Source organism: Hemitrygon akajei, chromosome 7 (assembly GCF_048418815.1).
Source record: "Hemitrygon akajei chromosome 7, sHemAka1.3, whole genome shotgun sequence".
NCBI lineage: Eukaryota > Metazoa > Chordata > Chondrichthyes > Myliobatiformes > Dasyatidae > Hemitrygon > Hemitrygon akajei.
This window is the reverse complement of record NC_133130.1, coordinates 145,766,352-145,791,777: the sequence shown is the minus strand read 5'-3', so window position 1 is coordinate 145,791,777 and position 25,426 is coordinate 145,766,352. Positions and strand designations below refer to the sequence as shown.

The following is a 25,426-nucleotide window of genomic DNA, read 5'->3' as shown; positions in this document are numbered from 1 at the left end:
GAGAGGATCGTGGATTGTTATGTGTAGGAGATCAATGATTCTCATTGTGGCAGTTTTTGCTGTGGGGGGGTGGATTTTGGGGTCTGCGAGTTTTGTTTCTTTTATTCTTTGTGCCGGGGGTTGGTGTTGGGAGTTGATGTCTTTTCTTTCTCAAACACCCATGGTCTTCTTGTATTGAATGGCTATCTGGACTAGACAAATTTCAGGGTTATATTATACATGCAAACTTTGACAATGAAATGAACCTCTAGATATGGCCCAGTCCTCCCCACCACTGAGGACATCTGCTCGGAGCGCTGTTGCAGGAAAATACCACTCACATCAAGGTTCAAAGGCTCACCACCCAGGTCACGCTCGCTTCTCGCTGCTGCCATCAGGAAGAAGGTCCAGAGAACCAGGATCAGGAAGTTATTACCCACCAGAAGGAATAATTTTACTTGCGCTATCACTGAGCTGCTCTCACACCCTATGGACTCGCTTTCCAGGGCTCTTAATCTCATGTTCTTGATATTTATTGTTTGTTTTTGTATTTGCAGTTTGTCTTTTGCACATTGGTTATTTGTCCCTCCTGTTGAGTGTGATTTTTCATTGATTCTGGTGTGTTTCTTGGATTTACTGTGTATGCCTGCAAGAGATCAAATCTCAGCGTTGTATATGGTGACATCTATGAACTTTGACAAACTTACTTTGAACTTTGAAAACCCTTATGCTAATGAAAGACTAACAAGTACAGCAGTAAACCATGTGTAAACAAACGTGACAAAGAGCAATGGAATAAAAATCTGATTACTGCCTTTACAATCTTGGCTGAGGAATGAAGACTGGCTTACCCATCACAGCCCCCTCTTCTCAAGTTCAAGTTTATTGTCATCTAACTGTACATATTGTCATCTGACTGTACAACCAAATGAAACAATGTTCCTCCAGACCATGATGCACCCATAAAACATGTAATACACACAGCACATAAACCCAGAATGTTACCATAAATAAGTTAATGAAACACAAAGCACTGGTCAACAGTAAACAGCACATTGGCCTATTGACAAGAGCTTGGTGATAATAGGGTATTCAAAATGATGCAGTATTTGTTTACATCACGCCAGGTAGTCATGGCTTTAGATCAATTTTGTTGGTACAGAACCCCCTAAATACAATTTTTCCTCCTTTTATCTAACTCAATTCCACTCAGTTGCGCTTGAGAGAGAAGATTATGGATTTGCCCCATATATTTGAGACTTCAAATAAAAGTCAATGCAATACTTCCTCAGTACTGAATCAAAAAATCAGCCTTGCATATATATTTGAGACTTCAAATATATGCAAGGCTGATTTTTTGATTCAGTACTGAGGAAGTACTGCATTGACTTTAATCTTCAGCCACAGAAACAAGCCTGGTCACATGTAGGCCACTTTTTTGTGCAGACCCACGGCATCGAGGATAACTTGCTTATTCTTCAGTTCTGTGTGTCCTGAGGTTGCTAATGTGACCTTGGGCAATCGTTTCCTGGATTTCTGGGCGCTCCCGATGCGTGGGCTTGTGATTCTCAGCACCTTTTATAAAGCTTCCTCACTGCTTTGATCAGTTGTGGGTCATAGATTCCCAGGAGTCTGTGAAGATGCTGCACATCTTCTGTGGTTTTTAGAACATCCTCGAATCTTTTCCCCTGCGCATTGGGAAGAACTTGGAATTGAGCGCCTTGCAGAGGCCAGACTGAGCGATTTCCTCTCCCAATGGATATCAGAAGCCAAATGTGTTTCTAAAGCAATCTTAAATTTTCATAATTATGATTACTGAGACAGTTATTTTTTTAGGAAAAAAAACTGAATTATTTGAACTTAAATTCTCCAGCTGCCATAATAATACCAATACATACAAGTTGAAGACGACTGAATAAATCTCAAATACTAGGCACATTACTGTACTATTAATCCAGATGTTGATTAATCAAATCCAAGCACAGAGGCTGGGGAATCTGGATTTGGTTAATTAAGTAAATCTGGTATCCTCAATGAAACCATCGCATCAGATTGTTGGAAAATCTAACTGTCTTAATATGTAGCGAAGAAACCTTCTATCCTTACCTAGAAGTACACCAATATGGTTAACCCTTAACTACCCTTTGAAATAGTCTAGCACATCATTCAGTAACACTACCTGCAAATTCATCTCCAAACCTCATGCCACCCTAACTTAGGAAAATATTACAGGATCCTTCATCACTGCTAGATCAAAGTACAAGAATTCCCAAGCTCAACACCATTTTGGGAGCAAATTCAACACAAGGACTGTGTGATACAAAAGTTGAAATGATGGTGCAAGAGGGTATACATTCCTGTACGGCACAGTAGTAACAGAAGGAAATGTGACATAACATGGCTAACAAAAGCAGTTCTTGATAGCAAGAGGAGTATATGACTGTTAAAGTAGACAGCCCAAGGACTGGTAGCAGCTTAGCAAAGGAGAACAAGGAGAAAGAACAAAAACAGATTGCGAAAGTTATGAGAGGCATATATAGGGTAGACAGAGTATTGTTCCAGAGTGTAGAAAAGGCTAATACTAGAGGGAATAGCATTAAGGTGAGAGCAAGTATTTTAAAGAAGATTTAACAGTCAAGTTTTTCTTTACAAAGAGCAGATACAATATCACACGGCACAGTAGCATAGTGGCTAGCGTAATGCTATTACAGCACTAGCAATTCCCCCACTTTTTGTAAGGGGTTTGAAAGTTCTCCCCTGGACTGTATGGGTTCCCGCTGGGTGCTCAAATTTCCTCCCATATTTCAAAGGTATTTAGGTTTGGTTTAGTAAGTTGGGGGCATGCTATGTTGCCACTGGAAGTATGGCGACATCAGCTGGCTGTCCCAACACATCTTTGGACTGTGTTGGTCATGAAAGCAAACGACATATTTCACTGTGTATTTCGATGTACATGTGACAAATAATGCTAATCTTAATCTTAATTCTTAAAAGCATTTAAAAGATATTTATACAGGCACATGAACAGGAAGGAATGAAGAGATAAAGATGATCTGCAGGCAGATGGCATTAATTAGGTTTGGCATCACAGTCAGCATATATAGCATGGGCTGAACAACCTGTTCCTATTCTGTACTATTCTATATTCTACACATTTCTTAAATTTCCAGGTAACATAAACGCGGTCCTCGAGCCAGAAGTGAGGTCATTCATAATGCCGAACAGGTCAGTTACTCTGTTGTCATCTTCTTCGGTTTATCTTTAAGTTTCGAAAAATATCAGCAACCCAAGAATCTCAATGACAATGAGGAAAAAGAGGAACTTAGTAAGAATATAGTACAGGATACTATGCCACCTAAAGCCTATAAATTCCCAGTGCCTGGTCATTTGTATCCCAGAGTACTAAAAGGCATACCTATGGATCTAGTGGATGTATAGATTCCCTCTTTTCCAAACTGGTGGAAAAGTTCCCTTAGATTGGAAGGTTGTAAATGTAAACCATTTAATGGAGAAGGAGGAAGAAAACAGATTACAGAGCAGATGGTTTAATGTGTGTGGTGGGGAAAATGGTAGCGCCTATTATAACAGAAATAATAACAGGGCACAGAAGATATCAAAGGGATTACACAAATTAATTCATTTCTGGAAGAGGAATCATATTTGACAAATCTACTGGAGTTCTTCAGAGGACATAATTAGTAGAATAGACAAGGGAAAAGCAGTGGATGTGGTGTACTTGAATTCTCACAAATCCTTTGATAAAGTGAATACATAAGAGACTGCATATGATGGAATCTGAAGCAATAAACAATCAAACAATATAAAATGTTAATGTGTAAAATAAACTTGTATATCATTGAAAACTGACTGACAGACAAGAAGGTGATGATAATTGGTACTTTATCAGAGCACCTGGTGATAACTGATATGTTATTGAGGGACCAGTGCTTAAGGTTCAGCTGGTCATGATGTATAGTATATCAATGATTTGGATGAGGGAACAAAATGTAATATCTTGAGAATGCCAACAGCACTAAACTGGGTAAAAATGTAAATTGTATTGAGGCTGCAAAAAAATTATACCACCAACCAGCTGCTGCACCACCATAGACTCGTCTCTCTTGCACTAATGTTTTGCAGTTGTTTTCTTCAATGTCTTGTATAATTTTTGTGCAATTCATACTGTGTTGTCTGAATCCGTATGCCAAAGATGTTGTTTGCAAACAATATTTTTAATTGTACCTACATATGATAATAAACTTGACTTGAAATTTCGAGGTAGCTTAGTACCAAGCAAGAGACAATGCTTGCCTGTTGAGGACTGGCTCATGGACGTCTAATTTCCTCCTTCCAAAGTCAATAATCAACTCCTTGGGCTTGCTGACATTGAGAGAGAGAGAGATGGTTGTTGTGGCACCACTCATCAGATTTTCAATCTCCCTCCTGTATGCTGATTTGTCACCTCTTTTGATTCCGGCAACGACATCAGCAAACTTAAATATAGCACTGTAGCTTGTTTAGCCTCACAGTCATAAGTATAACATGGGTAAGTGTGAAATCATCTACTTTGCTAGGAAAAACAGAAAGGTGATTTAATAGCTAAACAGTCAGACTGGAAAACACAGACAGAGAACAAGACAAGCATTCCTGTAAATGAATCACTGAAAGTGAATGTAAAGGTGTAGCAAGCAGTAAATGGTCTGCTGGTCTTCATAGCAAAAGGTCTGGTGTACAGGAACACAGATGCCTTGCTAAATATATACAGGACCTTGACAAGAACTCATTTGGAGTGCAGAGGGCAGTTTAGATCCCCTTATCCTTAACACATCTTCAAGAGGGACACAACCTTGTTGTGGTTTGGAGGCTTGCATCCCTCAATGACCCAGAGAGCTAAGTTGGCTAGGGTCAGGGCATCATGCTTTGGCTCTTGGGAGGGTCACCCATGCCAAACAGGTCAAAGGGTAGAAGCCAGACTAATAGTGGTCCAACTGACCTCCAGGATCAGGGGTTCAGCTCAGGGCTAACAACTCTGACTGGTAAAACAAAATTGTTACAGAAACAGCAACTATGAGTCCTTCTACATCTGTGTGTGACAGTATTCCTGAATCTCAACTGACAGTAGTGAAAACTGAGCTACTGAGATAATGAAGGAAGCCCCGAGCACCTCCTAAATGCCAGCAGCATAACGGGTAGTCTCCCTCTTATCTAACACAGGATATATCTAGCAGACAGGAAGAGCAAAGAAGACTGGTTTCCAGGACAATGGGACTGCACTATCAGATGAACTAGGCCTGTTTCTCTGCAGGTTAGAAGAATGGGTAGGAACTAATGTAACTGTGCAAAATTGTGACAGGGCTAGAGAGACTAAAGATGAGAAGGATACTTGCCCTGGTTGAAGTGAGCAGAATGAGGGCTCACGCTCTCAGGATACAGAGCCAGACATTTAGGATTGAGGAGTGGAGGATTTTTTTTCACTCAGAGGGTGAAACTGAGGAATTCACTACCACGATGGACCTTGGAGGCAAGTTGCTGAATATATTTTGTAGATAAATACACTTCTGGACACCAAACATATCAGAGCATGGTGAACAGGAACAAGTAATTATGATAGATGATCTTCAATGATATTGAATGGCAGGGCAACCTCAAAGGACTGAATGGCCTACTTTTGCCCCAATTTTTCTGTATTTTCTGAAAGGGCTCTGAAAGGTAGGCAACATCACCCAGACCAAAAGTAGGTCACAAATCTCCACTCTGACTGGGACCAAATGGCAGTGTTGGACAATCTTAGTGGTTAAATGTCAGGAATGAGGAGAAAAGAGAGTGAGTAAAATGAAAAGGCTCAAATTAAAAATCAGCACAGAGGAACATTAAAAATTCTATTTGTTTGCTTTGGGCAAGATGGTAGATGTAGGCTCTGGAAATCCAATGCTCAAATTTCAAAGCCCACAAACTGTTGGAGGAGCTCAGCAGGTCAGACAACATCTAATAAAGAGGCTTAGCCCGAAATATTGACTGTCTATTCCCTTCCGAAGATGCTGCCTTACCTGACGAGTTCCTCCAGCATTTTGTGTGTGTCGCTCAAGAATTCCAACATCTACAGAATCTCTTGCATCCTAAATTTTAAAGCCACCTGATAATCACAACCTATAATTATAGTATGACAAGGGACAGTTGACATAGGAAACCCACATGGGAGATATGTATAAAGGAAAATGGTAACAAGCCCAAAAAAAATCTGACCAGAAACAAACTTATGGAAAATTAGGTACTTGCAACTGCAAGATAATACAATAAACAGTAATCAGGTTTTTTTTAAATGAACAATGTGTTCACAGAGTTAGCCATAAGATTTCAGAATCATGTATACAACATTGCCCTGTGGCTACAGTCTATAGCTACAGGATATTCACTTATACATAGGGCTATGAGTCAAACATGGGCAGGTAGAATTGACTTGCTGGACAACATAGTCAGCACGGATGAGTTGGGCTGAAGGGCCTGTACCCATGCTGTATTTCTTGAATTCCATTATAAACTTTCAATTAAACAGTTCAAATTTAAAGTGTTGTCCAGAATTTAAAGATTCTAAAATAAATATAAGTACATAGACTAAATAACATGGGCAATGAAGGAGATATTCTAGTTTTGTCTGAAGGCAATGAATCAATGAATCATGAACTATTATCTGAATCATTTTTGACAAGTAGCTACTAACTGCAAACCAGCAGCCACAAAAAAAAACTTGGAGGACTGCACTCAAACCAGCTTACGCTTTGTAAAAGAAAGGAGGTCATAAAAATACTCAAGATAAATACAAAGGATTAGACTGCACTGGAATGAAGCACAGCTAATGCACAACTGTCCAGTGTCATCACATTCTAAGTTATTTGTGATCAGCATTAGGGAGAAATTATGGTACACAGTAAAATATTTAATAACAGAATAGATTATGATAGCAACTAGTGTTTGAAACACCCGCAAATTTAATTATTTTTATGTCTCCCAGATCACACACAGGATCAAAGAGCAAGACCATTCTGTCAAGTTTGAATCAGTCTATACAACAGCTAATCAAACTAGTCCCACACTTCCACCATTTCCCCATTGTCCGGTAGACTCTTTCCTTTCAGACGTTTAGCTAATTCCCTCTTCAATACTACAACTGAAACTGCCTTCACTGATAGTGCATTTCAGATTAATTTTTTTTCTTTAAGTTACTTTCGGTTCATAGAACATACAGTACAGATGCTTCGACCCATGATATTGTGCCAACCTTTTAACCTAGTCTAACATTAATCTAACCCTTCCCTCCTACATAGCCCTCTATTTTTCTTTCATCCATGTGCCGATCTAAGTCTCTTAAATGTCACGAATGTAAATGCCACCCATGGTAGAGCACTCCATACACTTATCACTCTCTCTGTAAAAAAAAACCTTTCTTTGACATCCCCCAATACTTTTCTCCAATCATCTTTAAATTATGTCTGCTCAAATTAGTCATTTCAGCCCTTGCCAAAAGTCTCCGACTGTCCACTCTATCTATCACAATTATCATCTTATATACCTCTATCAAGTCACCTCTCATCCTTCATCACTCAAAAAGGAGGAGCCCTAGCTCGTTTAATTGATTGTAATTAGACATGCACTCTAATCCAGGCATTTTCCTGATAAATCACCTCCACAGCTTCTCTAAACTGAGATGACTAGAACTGAACACAATACTCCCAAGTGTGGTCCAACCACTTCTACAGAGCTACGACATTACCTCACGGCTCTTGAACTCAATCCCTCGATTAATGAAGGACAACACACCGTACTACTTCTTAACCACACTGTCATCTCACATGGCAATTTGGAGGGATTTTTAGACCTGGATCCCAAGTTCCCTCTGTTTCACCACACTGCCAAGAATCCTGTCATTAACCTTGTACTCTGCCTTCAAATTCAACCTTCCAAAATGTATCACTTCTCACTTCTCCAACTGAACTCCATCTGACACTTCTCAGCCCAACTCTGCATCTTATCAATGTCCCTCTGTAACCTACAATAACCATCTACACTAACCACAACACAACCAACCTTTGAGCCATCTGCAAACTCACCCACCCTTCCACTTACTCATTCAAGTCATTTATAAAATTCACAGATCCCTGCAAAACACCACCAGTCACTGACCTTTAAGCAAAATACACTATATCTACTATCACTCTCTGCCTTCTGTGGGCAAGCAATTTCTAAATCCACTCAGCGAAGTTTCCCCCTGCCTTCTGAATCAACCAACTGTGGGGAAACGTGTCAAACCCCTTGCTAAAATCCGTAAGTACCACATCCACTGCTCTAACTTCATCTCAAAGAATTCAGTCAGGACGAGTTGTACCTCACTAAGCCACAGTGACTGTCCCTAATCAGATTGTGCTTCTCCAAATGCTCGTAAATTCTGTCTCTAGTAATTTGCCCACCATGGACGCAAGATTTACTGGTGGATAATTCCCAGGGAGAGCCTTATTTTCTTTCTTTAATACAGGAATAACATTTGTCATCCTCCAAATCTTCTGGTACTACTCCTGTGGCCAGTGAGGTTGCAAAGATGCAGTAACCTCTTTCCAGGGGTAAATCTCATCCAGCCCAAAGGACTTAACTATTCTAATATTTTTCAAATATTCCAGCACATCTCTTTCTCAACATCAACATGTTCCAGCACATCAACCTGTTCTACACCGTCCTCACATTTGTGAAGGTCTATCTCTCTCGTGAATACTTTAGCAAAACATTCATTAAGGGCCTTCCCTACCTCCTCTGACTCCAGGCATTGTTCCTCTTTTATCCCTGATTGATCCTCCTGTTCTTCTCATGTGTCGAATGACTTGGGGTTTTTCTTAATCCTATTTGCCAAGCCCTTCCCATGTCCCCTTCCAGCTCTCCTGTCGATTCTTAAGCTCCTTCTGGGCTACCTTGTAACTCCCTAGTGCACTGTTTGATCATTGCTTTCTAAATCTTACGTATGCTTCTTTTGTCCTCTTGACTAGATATCCTGCATCTCCTTTCAACCATAGTTCCTTCACCCCCACCAATCCTTCCGTGCCTCAACGGGACAAACCTATCCAGAACTCCATGCAAGTGCTCTCTAAACAACCACCACATTTCCATTGTTAATTTCCCTGAGTACATCTGTCCCAATTTACACTCCCCAGTTTCTGCTTAATAGCGTCATTATTCTCCCTCCCCCGGTACTTTTCCATACTTTGTGCTGCTATCCCAGTCCAAAGGCTATAGTAAAAGTTCAAGGAGCTATGGTCACTGTCTCCAAAATACTGTCCCACTGAGAGGCCCATCACCGGACCAGGTTCATTGCCTAGTATCAAATCCAGTATGACTTCTCCTCTAGTCAGCTGGTCTACATACTGTGTCATGAATCCTTTTTGGAACCACCTAACAAATTCCAGCCCATCTAAACCTTTTGCACAAAGGAGGTGCCAATCAACATTAGGGAAGTTGAAATCAGCCATGACTACAACCCAATTACTTTTGCACCTTATCCAAAATCTGCCTCCTCAGCGCCTCCGTTGCTACTGGGGGTGTATAAAATGCTCCCGACAGAGTGATTGCTCCCTTCCTGTTTCTGTTTTCACTAGACAATCCCTCTCAACATTTTCCCTTTCTGCACCTGTGATACTATTAGCAATGCCACTCCTCCATCTCTTTTACCTCCCTCCTTATCTCTTTTGAAACATCTAAACCCCAGAACATCCAGCAGCCATGCCTGCCGTTGTGACAGTCAAGTCTCTGTAACAGCCACAAAATCAAAGTTCCATGTACCTTTCCATGCTCTAAGTTCATCACCCTTATTCCCGATTCCTACAATTATGCCCTATCCATTGCTTATCCTTTCTCACAGACTCGCTAAACATTGCATCTACTTATATACCAACTACCCCCCCCTCTGACCTACCACTCTGGTTCTCATCCTAAATAAACTAGTTTAAACTTTCCCCAAAAGCTCCAGCACAAGGATATTGGTCCCCATTGAGTTCAGGTGCAATCCATCCATTTTATATATGTCATACCTTCCCCAGGGGTGAATGGGGTGTGCAGAGAGGGTTAGCACCTCTGGTGAAGGGGATTGTTGTGTTCATTCTATGGCAGCTCACTCACGCTTGGTCCCCACTGGACACTCAGCTTCCTCTCGTGGCTCCAAGTAGCTATTTGCATGCAACAGCGGCCACACCTCGGGACATTGCTTCAACAAGTGGCCAAAACTAAGTGAGGGTAGCCGGCAGCCTCATACTGCAATGAGATACGGACATGAATGTCCTAGCATGCAAAGTCAGTTCCAGCGGATGAGATTTACAGTCAGCAAGGCGGTACTGTAACACTCCGTGGAGAGCGAAGGACACAACAAGGCACAGAGGATGCCATGGTCATCCACTGCATCCAAGGAAAACCTCAATTTGTCATGCTTGTTTGTACCACTGGACCTGAACTTCTGAGTTCAGAGAGTGAAACTGCCCCAGTGCAATGGGTTTTTCACTTTACAAACTCTCCCACACAGTTTTCCAGTCATCATTGGACATGATGGACAACCACCATCTTCCCCAGAAGAGATTTCCATGATTCACAAATCTGAAACTATGCTCCCTGCACTAATTCTTCAGCAAGGAGGCCAACCTTACGCCCAGCAGGAACATCTCTCCTAATGGATGATAGCTTCCTGATATTCCAACAACACCAACAATAGCCCTGCTAGCAGAAGAAATAACTTTCTTAGAACCTGATGCTGACTTAACTGGTCTCAAGATTGTGGGAGACGACTCTGGTGTAACTTCCAGAAGCAAAAGCTATTTTACCTGGCTTTTCCTCCAAACAGCACGCAGTGGCACCTTCCAGCATGCTATCCACAGGGAGGGTATTTCCAATGTTCATCTGAGTCTTCTTCCATAATAGATAAACTGTTTAGTGTGAATACCTTCAGCGACAATGAATCGGTAATGATTTCAGAATATCACCTTTGCTAGAAGAGCACCACAGCCAAGGTCATGAACTACATCGTTGACAATTGCCTTGATGTAAGTTCAAAGTCCACGGTACTGAACTTTGTTGTATCTTTTCTATGTTTCACATGGGCTTCGAAGATGGATCCTATGCCCTTTCTCTATCCTCTGATCACACAACCCATTGCATCAAGAGAGCAAGTCTCTCGAGCAAGTCTTCCCCTTCTGAGGAACAGAGCCAGGCTCAGTGTCAGAGACCTGGTTACTATGGCCTTCCCTGGTTTCCCCTCCAACCAACAGTATACAAAGCAGTATACTTGTTATTGAGGGGAACAACCACAGGGATACTCTGCGCTGTCTGCCTAATGTTTTTCCCTCTCCTGACAGTCACCCAGCTACCCACCCCCTGCAACTTAGTTGTGACAATCTCCCTCGCTCCTATCACTTCCACATTCTCCCAAATGAGCCTGAAGTTAGTTAGCTCCAACTCCCTAGCACGGCCTGAAAGGAGTTGCACCCAGATAAACATTGCGCAGGTGTAGCAATCAGAGTGGATTTCTCTCAGATCTCCCACATCTTGTCTGGTTCTTTTCATGCCCCCTGGTTTCTGAGCTCTCTGCCTTATTTACTCACGCAGGATGTCAGCATCTTTACATTCTCTGGAGATTACGGAGATTCAACTTGTCACTAAACCCTCTAACAAACTTCTACAGGTGTACAGTTGAAAGTGTCCTGACTGGTTCCATTGTGGGCTGGTACAGCAGTTTGAATGTACAGGAACGTTAAGAGGTTACAGAGAGTAGTGGACTTGGCCCAGTGGATCACAGACACATCGTTTTCCTCCATCAGTAATGTCTACAGAGGTACAACCTTAACATTCATCAAAGATTCTCATCTTCTGGGCCATGACATGTTCTCACAGCTACCATCAGGTAGGAGGTACAGAATCCTTATGTCGTATCCCACCAGGTTCAAGAACAGCTACTTCCCTTCAAACAATTTGATTCCTGAACCAACTGGCACAACCCTAAACACTACAGTTTAGAAATAATATGACCACTTTGATCACTTTGCACTAAAATTAGTTTCTTTTTGTTCCAGTTGTATTCTTGCATAAGTTATGTATAATTCATGCTTACCTAGTGAATACTGTTCATATAATGCCATATGCCTAAGACACAGCTCAAAACGAGCTTTACATTGCACCAGTTCATATAAGTATTTCTGCATATGATAGTAAACTTGATTTTGCCAAGCTTTACCAATGGAACAATTTTACTTTATCCATTCTATCTACTTCATATTTTTAATGTGATCCATAAAGAATCTGAACTTCTCCCATCCATAAGCATAGCTAAAGTCCTTCAGCCCTGGAGTCCTTTTGATAATCTCTGAATCCAAAGCCTTCATATTTTTCCTAGAGTATGGCACCGAGAATCTGCCAGAATTCTTCAATTGTGTCTATAAAGCTTCACCAAGATTTTGCTTTTGTGTGTCTCTATCTAAAAAGCTCAAAGACCTGTAAGCTTTTTAATCATTTTCCTAACCTGCCCTGGTTTTTCCAGTGAACAATGGACAGATACTTGTCATCTATCTGTTTTTCTAATGCTTTTAATTATTGTTGTAGCCACAGATTAAGAAGAGTTCCATCAAACACTGCATATACACAGGGTGGAGTGTGTTACACTCTCAAGCCTTAATGGACACAGGGAGCTCGAGTGTGTTTCAGAGGCATGACACAAGAATAGACAGAATGGAATACAGACCAAAATATAAAGATCAGAGAAGATTATTTCACAATTATCACATTGTTCTTAGAATGTCATTCAGGTTCTGGTGTGACATGCTTCCACTCCAGTTCTGTGGACTCTGAGGTGACTGATGAAGCCAATGAGAGATCCATGGACTCCACTAGAGGTGAGGCAGGTGTGCTCAGTGGAGCTGGTTGATGGCTTGGGAGAGTGTGCTTTTTCTACTCTTTAAGAGCGTAAGACATAGGAACAGAATTAGGCCATTCAGCCCATCGAGTCTCCTCCACCATTACATCATGGCTGATCCCAGATCCCGCTCAACCCCATACACCTGCCTTTTCGCCATATCCTTTAATGCCCTGACCAATCAGGAAACTATCAACTTCTGCTTTAAATATACCCATGGACTTGGCATCCACCGCAGTCTGTGGCAGACTCCCATTACAGGAAACATCCTCTTCACATCCACCTTATCTAGACCTTTCAACATTCAGTAGGTTTCAATGAGATCCCCACACATTCTTCTAAATTCCAGTGAGTACAGGCCCAAAGCTGCCAAATGCTCTTCATATGTTAACCCCCTTCATTCCTGGAATCAGCCTCGTGAACCTCCTCTGGATTCTCTCCAAGGACAATATATCCTTTCTGAGATATGGGGCCCAAAACTGTTGACAATACTCCAAGTGCAGCTTGACTAGTGTCTATAAGACGTTATAGCATTATCTCCTTGCTTTTATATTCTATTCCTCTTGAAATAAATGCCAACATTGCACTTGCCTTCTTTACCATGAACTCAACCTGCAAATTAACTTTCTGGAAGTATTGCATGAGGACTCCCAAGCTCTTTTGCACCTCTGATGTTTAAATTATAGATAATAGTCTATAATTTGGTAAATTTCCTTTTACCAAAATGCATATTACATACATTTCCCTACACTTTGTTCCCTCTGCCACTTTTTTGCCATTCTTCCAATTCGTCGAAGTCCTGCTGCAATTGCATTGCTTCCTCAGCACTACTTACCACTCCACCTATCTTCATATCATTTTGCCACGTAGCATTGTGTTCCATTATCCAAATCACTGACAAACAATGTGAAAAGTAGTGGTCCCAATACTGACTCCTGAGGAGTCCACTAGTCACTGGCAGCCAGCCTGAAAAGGCTCCCCTTTATTCCCACTCGCTGCCTCCTGCCTGTCAGACATTCCTCTGTCCATGTCAGTATCCTTCCTGTAATGCTACAGGATTTTATCGTTAAGCAGCCTCATGTGTGACACCTCATCAAATGCCTTCTGAAAATCCAAGTAAACGACACCTACTGCCTCTCCTTTATGCACCCTGCATGTTACTTTCTTGAAGGATTCTAATAGATTTGCCAGGCAAGATTTCCCTTTACAGAAATTATGCTGACTTTGACTTATTTTATCATTAGTCTCCAAGTACCCCAAAACCTCATTCTTAGTAAAAGTCTCCAACACTTTCCCAACCACTGAGGTTAGGCTAATTGGACTATAATTTCCTTTCTTTTGCCTTCCTCCCTTCTTAAAGAGTGGAGTAACATTTGCAATCTTCCAGTCCCCCAGGACCTTGCCAGAATCAAGTGATTCTTGAAAGATCATGACCAATGCATCCGTTATCTCTTCAGCAACCTCTCTCAGGACTCTGGGATGTAGTCCATCTGGTCCAGGTGACTTATCCACCTTAAGACCTTTGAGTGTGCCTAGCACTTTTTCCTTTGTAATAGCAATGGCGCTCACTCCTGCTCCCTGACACTCACAGACCTCTGGCACTCTGCTACAGTGAAGACAGATGCAAAGTACTCATTAAATTCATCTGCCATTTCTTTATCCCCTATTACTACCTTGCCAGCCTTAAGACAGTCTTCTGTGTGCACCCGAGTAATGGCTCTCAGTGTCACCCTGAATTACATTGACAAGAGTTGCTGGGGATATTATTCTTTTCCCAACAAGGCTTTGAAAAACATATCATTGTATGCATACACATGCAGCAGGAGTGCCAGAGGGGATTGTGAGGGAAGAAGTGATGTCTGAACAAAGTTAATCATATCGCAAATCTAAGGAATCACTGATTGTTCACTAATAAATAGAATGGATCAGATTACCCTGTATTTGGGGAGATGCAGGAGCTGTGTTTAGAAGTAAGAGAGCAGTGAGCCAGGCAACAGTAGTAAGCTAATACCACATTCAGCTAATACCACAACAGTAGTAAGCTGAAGATAAGTGTTATTAACATTAATAATGAATGAGAAAGATCATTTGAGTTCATCTACTTAGTCCATCAACAAAGATTCCTTTTTTTAGTTCAATTTATCCACATCATCTCTCTCCCACAAGCGAGTCTCACCTTCCTGTCATGGAATTTCAGTTTCATTTGGTAATGAATAAATTTAGTTTACCTACTCTTTGTAGTTACTGGATCCACATTCCACTTAAATGTTATACACTGAGTTTTCAAGTGTGACGAAGTCTTCCAAACTGTCTGACTTTTATATTTGACAACCAACTTATTTACAAAAAAAAATACACACTTAATCTTTCCAACTATTTTATCAAGGAGACAAAGTAAGAAGAGAAAATTACAATTTTAAACTAATCCTTTCATCTCATACAAACTCACTCTAAGGATTAGTGAAATTTGTGATCTCTAAGCAACCCAGACCCTTGAGAAAGTTTTGCAAATGCCAATAAGTACATGATTTTTTGCATCCTCTACACAAAGTTGAGAAAGTTCTGGTTTTAATATCTCCCAAATTCAAATTAAGAGCTATCAGTCAAATACAAATGGAACCAATTGCTCAGTGTAGTTCATGTTTCAACAGTCACCCTCCCAAAGCCTGCAAGCAACAATAGCTGCAATCAATATTTGTGGAATTTCTTGAACATATTGAAAAAAACAATCTGAAAAATAACAAATCTTTGTATCAAACGGCAGCAAGGCCTTCCAGTGCATAATACCACGAACACGCTTGGACTGAGTTTTTTTTTTAGTTGTAGATCTGAACTGATGAGGCACGAGACGAGGTCCAACAAAGTGTCAAACTTTAAAGAAGCAGAAGGGACAAGCAGATAGAACAAGTAGAGATGGTTGAGTGAAATTGAGCTTGAATTGTGTGCATTGCATTTGCTGAATAATAAGGTTGACCAAAAAGCAATATTTAAAATAGTACAAAGCAAATGAGAAATGGCCCAAAGAAGATTTACAGGTTTCACCTATTCCCTTGTTAAGAGGTAAGAACAGAATCCTGGAAAAAGTTGGTGGAGGGATTAGTATACATCTTGCTTTAGTAATAAAAATGGGCTGTATTGCAGGAGCACAGCCTTCCCAGATTCTGGAAGTGTGCACTGTGTTCTAATTACATGGCGAGAATCATCTCTCCAAAATGGTTATGAAAGGACAAGTGAAAATTCTAAATGTATAATGTGATTTTGCGACATCAGCTTCTTACTCCATTCGTAAGAGGTTAGGTATTGAAATTTAAAGTCAAACTTACATCAGAGGATCGTGTCTTGGCAACATTGTCGATTGGGCGGTCTTTCAGGATATTGTCGATGACTCCATTTCTGTTCCACAACTCAAACAGTGTCTTCCCATGCTGGTACCCCACTTCCTGTATGGAAAGAATGGATAAAAGAATCAGCAAGGCAAAATTAGCAAACCTTTTCCTTCAATGGCAGACAATGTACATGTGAGCAGCAATGTGAGAATGATCATATCATCCATACAGTAACGATGCTAAACTGTAATTAATGGTTAGGACAAACAAGAGAAACCTGCTCTTCTTCAAAACAGTTAATATGATGTTTTTACATGTGCCTGTCTTCATGGCTCGGGCAGAGAAAGGCTCCTCCAACAGCAAGTACTTTCTTAGTGGACACTCAGCTTACTGATCTATGTTCCTTTAAAGTTTCCAGAGGGGACGAGAAACTAAACTTCTCTTTCGGTAAGATGGCGGCGCGTTCCGTCACAGTGGCTTCTACAGGGTCAACAAAAGGTGCTACCGTCGTACTTAAGTGTATTTTTAATTACTGAAAGATCCCGCTGAATGTTACTGCAGATCTAGCCCATCAGCAAGTTACTCGCTGGCGGAGAAAATGAAGGAGCTGCACAACTTGCTGCTGCCCGAGTCGAAGGAGGCTTTGAGACAAGCGGCAAGTGACCACCTTACGTCACTGTTCCTGTGATCACAAGACCCTTTTAGGACATTGTCAACATGGAATGCCACCAGTTCAATTTGCTGATTTATTGGTGGAGAGCAGGGGCGCTGTGTGGTCTCGCCACAGTGCCAACTGTCCTCAACCACCAGGAGAGAGGCACCCAGGCCGGGTCCCCCAGCGTTCACGCGGTGGAAGACAAGCTGCGTTGTGGCTGACCGCACACTTCAGCAGCCTTCATTTGGACTCAGTGCCTCAAGCAACAGTGAAGCCTGTTTATAGCCGCCGGGAGAGAGGCTTTGGGCCAGTGCGCTCCACCGGGGGCGGTGAGGCTGGGGTTGGTTCTGCCCCCACCACCCCCCACCCCATTCACTCAGCAGAAGAATGGACTCAGAGTCTGCACTATAAACATATATATTTTGCGTGTTTCTATTTTACTAATGTCCTACACTCCCTTGTTATCTTGCATGTTCAAGGACTTGTCCTCAACCCATGGTGTCGCCTGTTTACAGCTGCCAGGGAGAGGCGTCAGTCTGTGCACTTCAACAGGGGTTGTGTGTCCAGGCTGGACCCCACCACCCGCCCCCAGTGGGGTTTGTTCAGCAGCAGACAAGCTCTGTTGTGGTCACCTGCAGATTTCAGTGGCATTGTATGGCTTGAAATTAGTCTCATTTACTGAGCAGTTGTATCCTTCTATCTCATACATGCTATGTGTGATTTGCACTGTGTGTGACTGTTGGTACTGCGTTTTGCACCTTGGCCCTGGAGTAACACTGTCTTGTTCAGCTGTACTTATGAGTATTCTTGAATTGAATTGAATTTCTCTCTCACAGCATTCTAGCTGACTCAGGGAGTGATACAAGAGATCTTCCAAATCGTGAACTGATTTCACTAGGTAGATGTTTGTGCAGAGGGGAAAAAACAAAATTATGGGCTTTAAATACAAGGTCACCATCAAACTCAAAAGGAAATTTGTGAGAAACCTATTAACAGCAATCAGTCAGAATGTGAAACTCACTACTACAGCGAGCATTTGGGGTGGATGGCATACATGCAATCAGACACTGAATAACTACAAGGCTAAGAAAGGATTAGAAAGAAGGTTTAATGGAATTAGATGTCAGTGACTCAGAGAAAGCTCATCTGGGTGTCCTGTTTCACAGAGGTATGAACTAACTTTACAAATTAAATCAGAATTCAAAAAGGTAACATATTTTAACTGTCATTTTTGTAGCTTGGACACCATTAACTATACTTTCTATTCATGTGTGGGATGCAAGCATTGCAAGCAAAGCTGGTTTTATTGTCTTTTTCTAATTGTACTGCATAAGGTGGTGATAGGCGACCTTCTTTAACAACTACTGCAGGTACTATTGGGCAGGGAGCTCTGGGAATTTGATGACAAAGATCTCTATTGCAAGAAACACTGAGGGAGCAAAAGGCAGGGAAGGCTGCTTACAAAGCACAGGTTTACTGCACCATGGAGTGGTGCTGACAATGAAGCATCTGCCAGGTCTCTGGCCCCCAGGGTCGATGGCAAGTTGATGGCTGGACTCGCACTGCAAGTGCTCCATCCTAAAGTGTTCAATTGAAGGCAGATGGTGCTGGGACAGAAAAAAGAACTTTTGATCTTTCCACATCACAGTCCTAAATGGATATTTACTTCCAGATTCACTTTTATTTCACATTTCCAGCATATGCAGTCTTTGGTACCTCACAGATTTAATGATTTTTCCATTCGCTTCTCCTCTTTAAGATCAGTTGCAATTAGCAGACTTGTCCTATCCTCTCTCAGTCAGCAACACCTCTAATTCTGTCCTTCAGACTCCTCATCGCAGCCTTTCTAATGACCCTCATCACCCTTACCGCAATTTAAAGCATGTTGGATTTCAGCTTCTCTGCTGCTGTGAAGAAAGGTCATCAACCTGAAACATTGATAATTACTCTCTCTGTAGAAGCTGCCAGATCTGCTCAGTAGGTCCAGCATTCTATTTTTATTTCAGATTTCCAGCATCTGTAATGCAGAATACTTCAATTCTGGTTCCCCTGTTCATTGGCGAGACCAAATGTGGGGGCGGGGGGGGGGGGGGGCTGCATTGCTTTGGTGGTGGCGAGGACTGAGCGAAGTCCACAGGGTCACCTGTCACAGCCGCACATGAGAACAGACACCAAGGGGGTGTGGGAGAGCCTCTGTGGGGTGTGCATTAATCCCCACTGGCTTCTTCCATCGTCTCTACCCTCCGGTATTTGCTTGGTGCTGCCCTCCGGTGTTCACTCAGTGGAAGAGCAAGCTGGACCAGGACAACATCCCATAGATCTACAGTCAGGCCACTCAGGGACTAGGGCTATTTTGTCTCTTTGTGATTGTATATTTTTCTGAAATATATATGTGGTGTTTGTGCTATGTACTGTTGGCAATGTGTTTTGCACTGTGGCCCGGAGAAACACTGTTTCATTTGGCTATATTCACATATGGTCGGAATGCTGTTTCATTCGGCTATATTCACATATGGTCGGAATGCTGTTTCATTCGGCTATATTCACGTATGGTCGGAATGCTGTTTCATTCGGCTATATTCACGTATGGGCGGAATGCTGTTTCATTCGGCTATATTCACGTATGGTCGAAATGTTGTTTCATTCGGCTATATTCACGTATGGGCGGAATGCTGTTTCATTCGGCTATATTCACGTATGGTCGAAATGTTGTTTCATTCGGCTATATTCACATATGGTCAAAATGCTGTTTCATTTGGTTATATTCACGTATGGTTGAATGAGAACTAAACCTGAACTTGAACTTGATTTTGCTTTTCTTTCCTGTCAGTTCCAAATACAAAGTATGCTAGCTGGTTCTCTCATCTCTTAGTCAAAGACAGACAAAATCCAGGCTGCACAGTCAATCTGCTTACTGCAATTTCATTGAACTTCCCAAACTCCAGCGTTCCGTAGCGATCGATAGGGGGCCGAATATACTCGCAGTAGTCGCTGTTCTTCACTACCTCCAACTGCCGCACACAGCAAACGTAAGCCAGGCGAGTCTGGATCTCTGCCATTCCCAAAACCTGCAATTACAATCACATAGATGAAAAAAAAGGTGGCCCAGAGCCGATTCCATTAACTTAAGTGATTGGGAATCTCACAACTTCACACTGCAACTCTAAACTCCATTAAGAGTCCATCAGTGGCTCTCAGTCCAGGTGCCAGTAAAAATCTGTCTGCAAGACGGAGCATACACAGTCATGCAGAAACTCTTCATGTGCTGACACGCAAGCGGAAATGCAGTTACAACTCAAAATGTTTACATTTCCCTGAGAAATTCAACCCACCACCTAAATCACTGGAAAGATTCAGCTGAGCAGTCTCTCTCTCCCATGGTGATGCCAGCTTCCAAGATTTTCTGTTATTTCAGACTGCCTGCACTATTTTGTCTGCTTTTCAGTAGTTAATGCAAGAATTAAGTAACAATAAATACAGTACACAATTAAATGTACTATATTTAAGACAGATAGGCAGAGTCTACCACCACCCCCGCTACTCTACCTACTTGACATCGAGTAACTCAATGAGCAGAAATTTATTTCAAATAAATCCTGGAGGACCAAAACCTTGCTCCTCATCACAAATGCTATTCACCTTCCTCAAGCTGAACTGAGCTATTGGCACACTCAAGAACTTATTGACCCACAATTTGCTTTAGACCACAAACCCTGTCACCCTGCCTATTTCCACCAGCATAATACCTTCTATCTCAAGTCAAGTCACTTTTATTGTCATTTTGACTATAACTGCTGGTACAGTGCATAGTAAAAACGAGACAACGTTTTTTCAGGACCATGGTGTTACATGACACAGTACAAAAACTAGACTGAACTACGTAAAAAAACAACACAGAAAAAAAACTACACTAGACTACACATCTACCCAGGATTGCATAAGGTGCACAAAACAGTGCAGGCATTACAATAAATAATAAACAGGACAATAGGGCAGTAAGGTGTCAGTCCAGGCTCTGGGTGTTGAGGAGTCTGATAGCTTGGGGGAAGGAACTGTTACATAGTCTGGTCATGAGAGCCCGATTGCTTTGGTGCCTTTTCCCAGATGGCAGGAGGGAGAAGAGTTAAATCCTCAGTTATACCATTGCTACCTTTGGATAGTACTCATCTAGCAACCTCCTGACCAATATCCAACCTTTCTGCTACAGGAAACCAACATAGACCAGCCATAATTATACTTTCTTTCTTTCTTTTTCAATCCTTTTATTATTATTATTAATATCAACATAATAAGATTGATACATAGATAATGGGATTACAAACATACACATTTCAACTGAACATGAAAGAATACATAAGCAATAGTTACAGTATAAATGTCTTCCCAAATCATGGATGATACAAGTGACAAATAAACAAGGCAAACCTAGGTATATCATAATATATATTTAAAAAAACAGAAAAAAGAAAAAGAAAAAAATATGCAAGAAAAACTAATCTAACAATCTAATAACTAATAAGGAAAAAAATGAAAACAGAAAAAAGGGAAAAAGAAAAAATGAAAAATAAAGGGCTGTTTATAATATCTAACAAAAATACAAAATCATCAGTGTCGTCAACTCCGATCCTCTCAACATATGTAAAATCAAAACTGGAAAAACAAATAGGCTTGGAACAGGGTCATATTACATCATAATGAAAATATTGAATAAATGGTCTCCATATCTTTTCAAATTTAATAGAAGTATCAAATACAACACTTCTAATTTTTTCTAAATTTAGACATAACATAGTTTGAGAAAACCAATGAAATACAGTAGGAGGATTAATTTCTTTCCAATTCAACAAAATAGATCTTCTAGCCATTAATGTAAGAAATGCAATCATTCGACAAGCAGAAGAGGATAAATAGACTGAGTCCATCATTGGTAAACCAAAAATTGCAGTAATAGGATGAGGTTGTAAATCAATGTTCAATACCGTGGAAATAATATCAAAAATGTCTTTCCAATATTTTTTCAAAAGCGGACAAGACCAGAACATATGGGTTAAAGACGCTATCTCAGAATGACATCTGTCACAAATAGGATTTATATAGGAATAAAAATGAGCCAATTTATCCTTGGACATATGAGCCCTATGCACAACCTTAAACTGTATTAATGAATGTTTAGCACATATAGATGATGAATTAACTAATTGAAGAATTTTATCCCAATTCTCAATAGGGATAGTAAGGTTAAGTTCTCTTTCCCAATCATTTTTAATCTTATAGAAGGGCTCTGAACGTATCTTCATAATTATATTGTAGAGATTTGATATTAGCCCTTTCTGAGAAGGATTTAGTTCAAACAAATCTCCAAAATACCTGAAGACACAAAATTTGGAAAGGTAGGAAGTACAGTATTTAAGAAATTCCTAATCTGTAAATATCGAAAAAAATGAAATCTAGGCAAATTATATTTATTAGATAATTGTTCAAAAGACATAAAACAATTATCCAAAAATAAATCGGAAAATCGTAGTAATCCTTTAGTCTTCCAAGCTGAATAAGCTTGGTCTATAATAGAAGGATATAAAAAGCAATTGGATACAATAGGAATATTTGAAACAAACTGAGTCAACCCAAAAAATTTCCGAAATTGAAACCATATACGTAAAGTATGCTTAATTATCGGATTGTCAATTCGTTTCTGCAATTTAGAAAGAGCAAAGGGAAGAGAAGAACCTAAAATAGAACCCAATGAAAATCCTTGTACGGATTTAATTTCCAGGTTCACCCAATGAGGGCTAAAAGATAAATCCCAATCCTTTAACCAACATATCAAATATCGGATATTGACTGCCCAATAAAATCTAAAATTAGGCAATGCCAATCCACCTTCCTTCCTTGCCTTCTGTAAATATTTTTTTACCTAATCTAGGATTTTTATTCTGCCATATATATGAGGAAATTTTTGAATCAACATTAGCAAAAAAAGATTTCGGAATAAAAATTGGTACCGCTTGAAATATATATAAAAACTTGGGTAAAATAACCATCTTAATAGCATTAATCCGACCTATCAGAGATAAAGATACTGGTGACCATTTAGTAAACAAACATTTAATCTGATCGATTAGGGGTAAAAAATTAACCTTAAATAAGTCCTTATAGTTTTTTGTGATTTTAATCCCTAAGTAAATAAAAGAGTCATTAACTAATTTAAAAGGTAAATTTCCATAAATTGGAACCTGTCTATTTAAAGGAAACAATTCACTCTTATTAAGATTTAATTTATACCCGGAAAAATTACTAAATTGAGCCAACAATGATATAACTGCAGGAATGGATTTCTCAGGATCAGAAATAAATAATAATAAATTATCTGCATATAATGATAGCTTATGTGTATCCGTCCCACGATTAATGCCAAAAATGTTCTGTGATTCTCTGATAGCAATTGCCAAGGGTTCTAAAGCAATATCAAATAATAATGGATTAAGAGGACAGCCTTGTCTAGTACCCCGAAATAAACGAAAAAAGGGAGATCTTTGATTGTTAGTAAGCACCGAGGCTACTGGAGTATGATATATCAGTTTAATCCAGGAAGTGAATGTTGGACTAAAATTAAACTTCTCAAGCACAGTAAATAAGTATGGCCAATCAACTCTATCAAATGCTTTCTCCGCATCTAATGAAATGACACATTCTGAAGTGCTATGTGAAGGAGTATAAACAATATTCAATAATCTCCTAACATTGAAAAAAGAATAGCGATTTTTAATAAAACCAGTTTGATCTTCCGAGATAATTTGAGGTAATACCTTCTCCAGCCTGGATGCCAGTAACTTGGAAAAGATCTTGGAATCTACATTCAATAAAGATATTGGTCTATAGGATGCAGAGTCAGTAGGGTCTTCATCTTTCTTCAATATTAAAGAAATGGAAGCTCTATAAAAAGATTGTGGCAGATTACCCAATCTAATTGCTTCTTCAAAAACCCTGCATAACCAAGGAGAAAGAGTAGCGGAAAAACATTTGAAAAATTCTACTGTATACCCATCTGGACCTGGTGCTTTCCCAGAATTCATAGAGGAAATAACCCCTTTAATTTCTGCATCCATAACAGGAGTTTCTAATATTGAAAGATCATCTGATGACAATTTTGGAAAATTCAATTTCCCAAGAAAATCACACATGGTATTATAATCATGAGGGAATTCAGAATGATGCAGGGAGGTATAAAAATCTTGAAAAGATTTGTTTATCTCATCATGGTTAACTGTCAGATCCCCATTCTGCTGACGAATCTTAGTAATTTGACGTTTAACCAAAGCATTCTTCAATTGACTAGCTAACAGTTTACCCGATTTATCACTATGTATATAAAAATCAGATCTGGTTTTCATTAATTGATTTTCAATCGAAGATGTAAGTAATAAACTATGTTCCATTTGAAGTTCAACCCTTTGTTTGTAAAGCTCCTTACTAGGAGTAGTCGAGTATTTCTTGTCAATCTCTTTAATTTTATCAACCAATAAAAGAGTTTCCTTCTTAATGCGTTTTCTCAGACCAATGGAGTAGGAGATAATCTGTCCACGTATGTATGCTTTAAAAGTGTCCCAAAGTGTTCCGCAAGAAATATCATCCGTGGAATTAGTTGAAAAGAAGAAATCGATCTGTTCCTTCATAAATTTAATAAAATTCGGATCTTACAGTAAGGTAGAATCAAATCGCCATTGTCTAGCACTAGAAGCTGTATCCGTAAATTTAACAGAAAGTTTTAATGGAGCATGGTCAGAGTTGGCTATAATATCATAATTACAACCAATGGAATAAAACAAGAGTCAATACAAAAATAATCAATTCTCGAGTAAGAATGATAAACATGTGAGAAAAATGAAAACTCTTTGTCCTTAGAATGCCGAAATCTCCAAATATCAAAAATTCCATTATCAGTCAAAAAAGAGTTAATATAAGTGGACGACTTATTAGGTAAAGTCTGAGTAGATATAGATTTGTCCAACAAAGGATTTAAACAACAATTAAAGTCACCACCCATTATTAACTTATATTCATTTAGATTAGGTAGAGAAGTAAATAAGGACTTTAAAAAAATCGGGATAATCCACATTTGGAGCATAAACATTAACCGTAGCAACCTTTTTGTTAAAAAGTAAGCCAGTAATTAACAAAAATCTACTGTTTGGATCCGAAAAAATATCGTGTTGGACAAATGCAATAGAGGAGTCAATAAAAATTTAAACTCCCTTTACTTTAACATTCGAATTCGAATGGTACTGTTGACCCCTCCAAAACCCAAAAGAGCGATAATTATGCTCTTTCCTCACATGAGTTTCTTGTACAAAAATAATATGTGCATTCAGTCTTTAGAATACTTTGAAAATCTTTTTCCATTTAATCGGATGGTTTAAGCCATTAGTATTCCAAGAGACAAAATTAATGGTCTGAGCCATATTTCTGAAATCAACCCTTTGGTATATAAAGGGTTAACCAAATTATGAACTCATGCACCCGGAAGAGGAACAAAAATAA

The 25,426-nt window shown here is 40.0% G+C and overlaps 1 protein-coding gene across 1 annotated transcript in view; it reads right to left on the bottom strand.

The window, feature by feature from the left end:
* The window catches only part of pnpla7b (patatin-like phospholipase domain containing 7b), a 331,521-nt gene that overhangs the window by 26,300 nt on the left and 279,795 nt on the right, over nucleotides 1-25,426 (bottom strand). The window contains exons 32-33 of the mRNA XM_073052200.1: nucleotides 19,804-19,956; nucleotides 16,231-16,347 (exon numbers count right to left, since the gene is read on the bottom strand). Coding sequence (XP_072908301.1) covers nucleotides 16,231-16,347; nucleotides 19,804-19,956 — 270 coding nt within the window. The remainder of the gene's footprint in view (nucleotides 1-16,230; nucleotides 16,348-19,803; nucleotides 19,957-25,426) is intronic.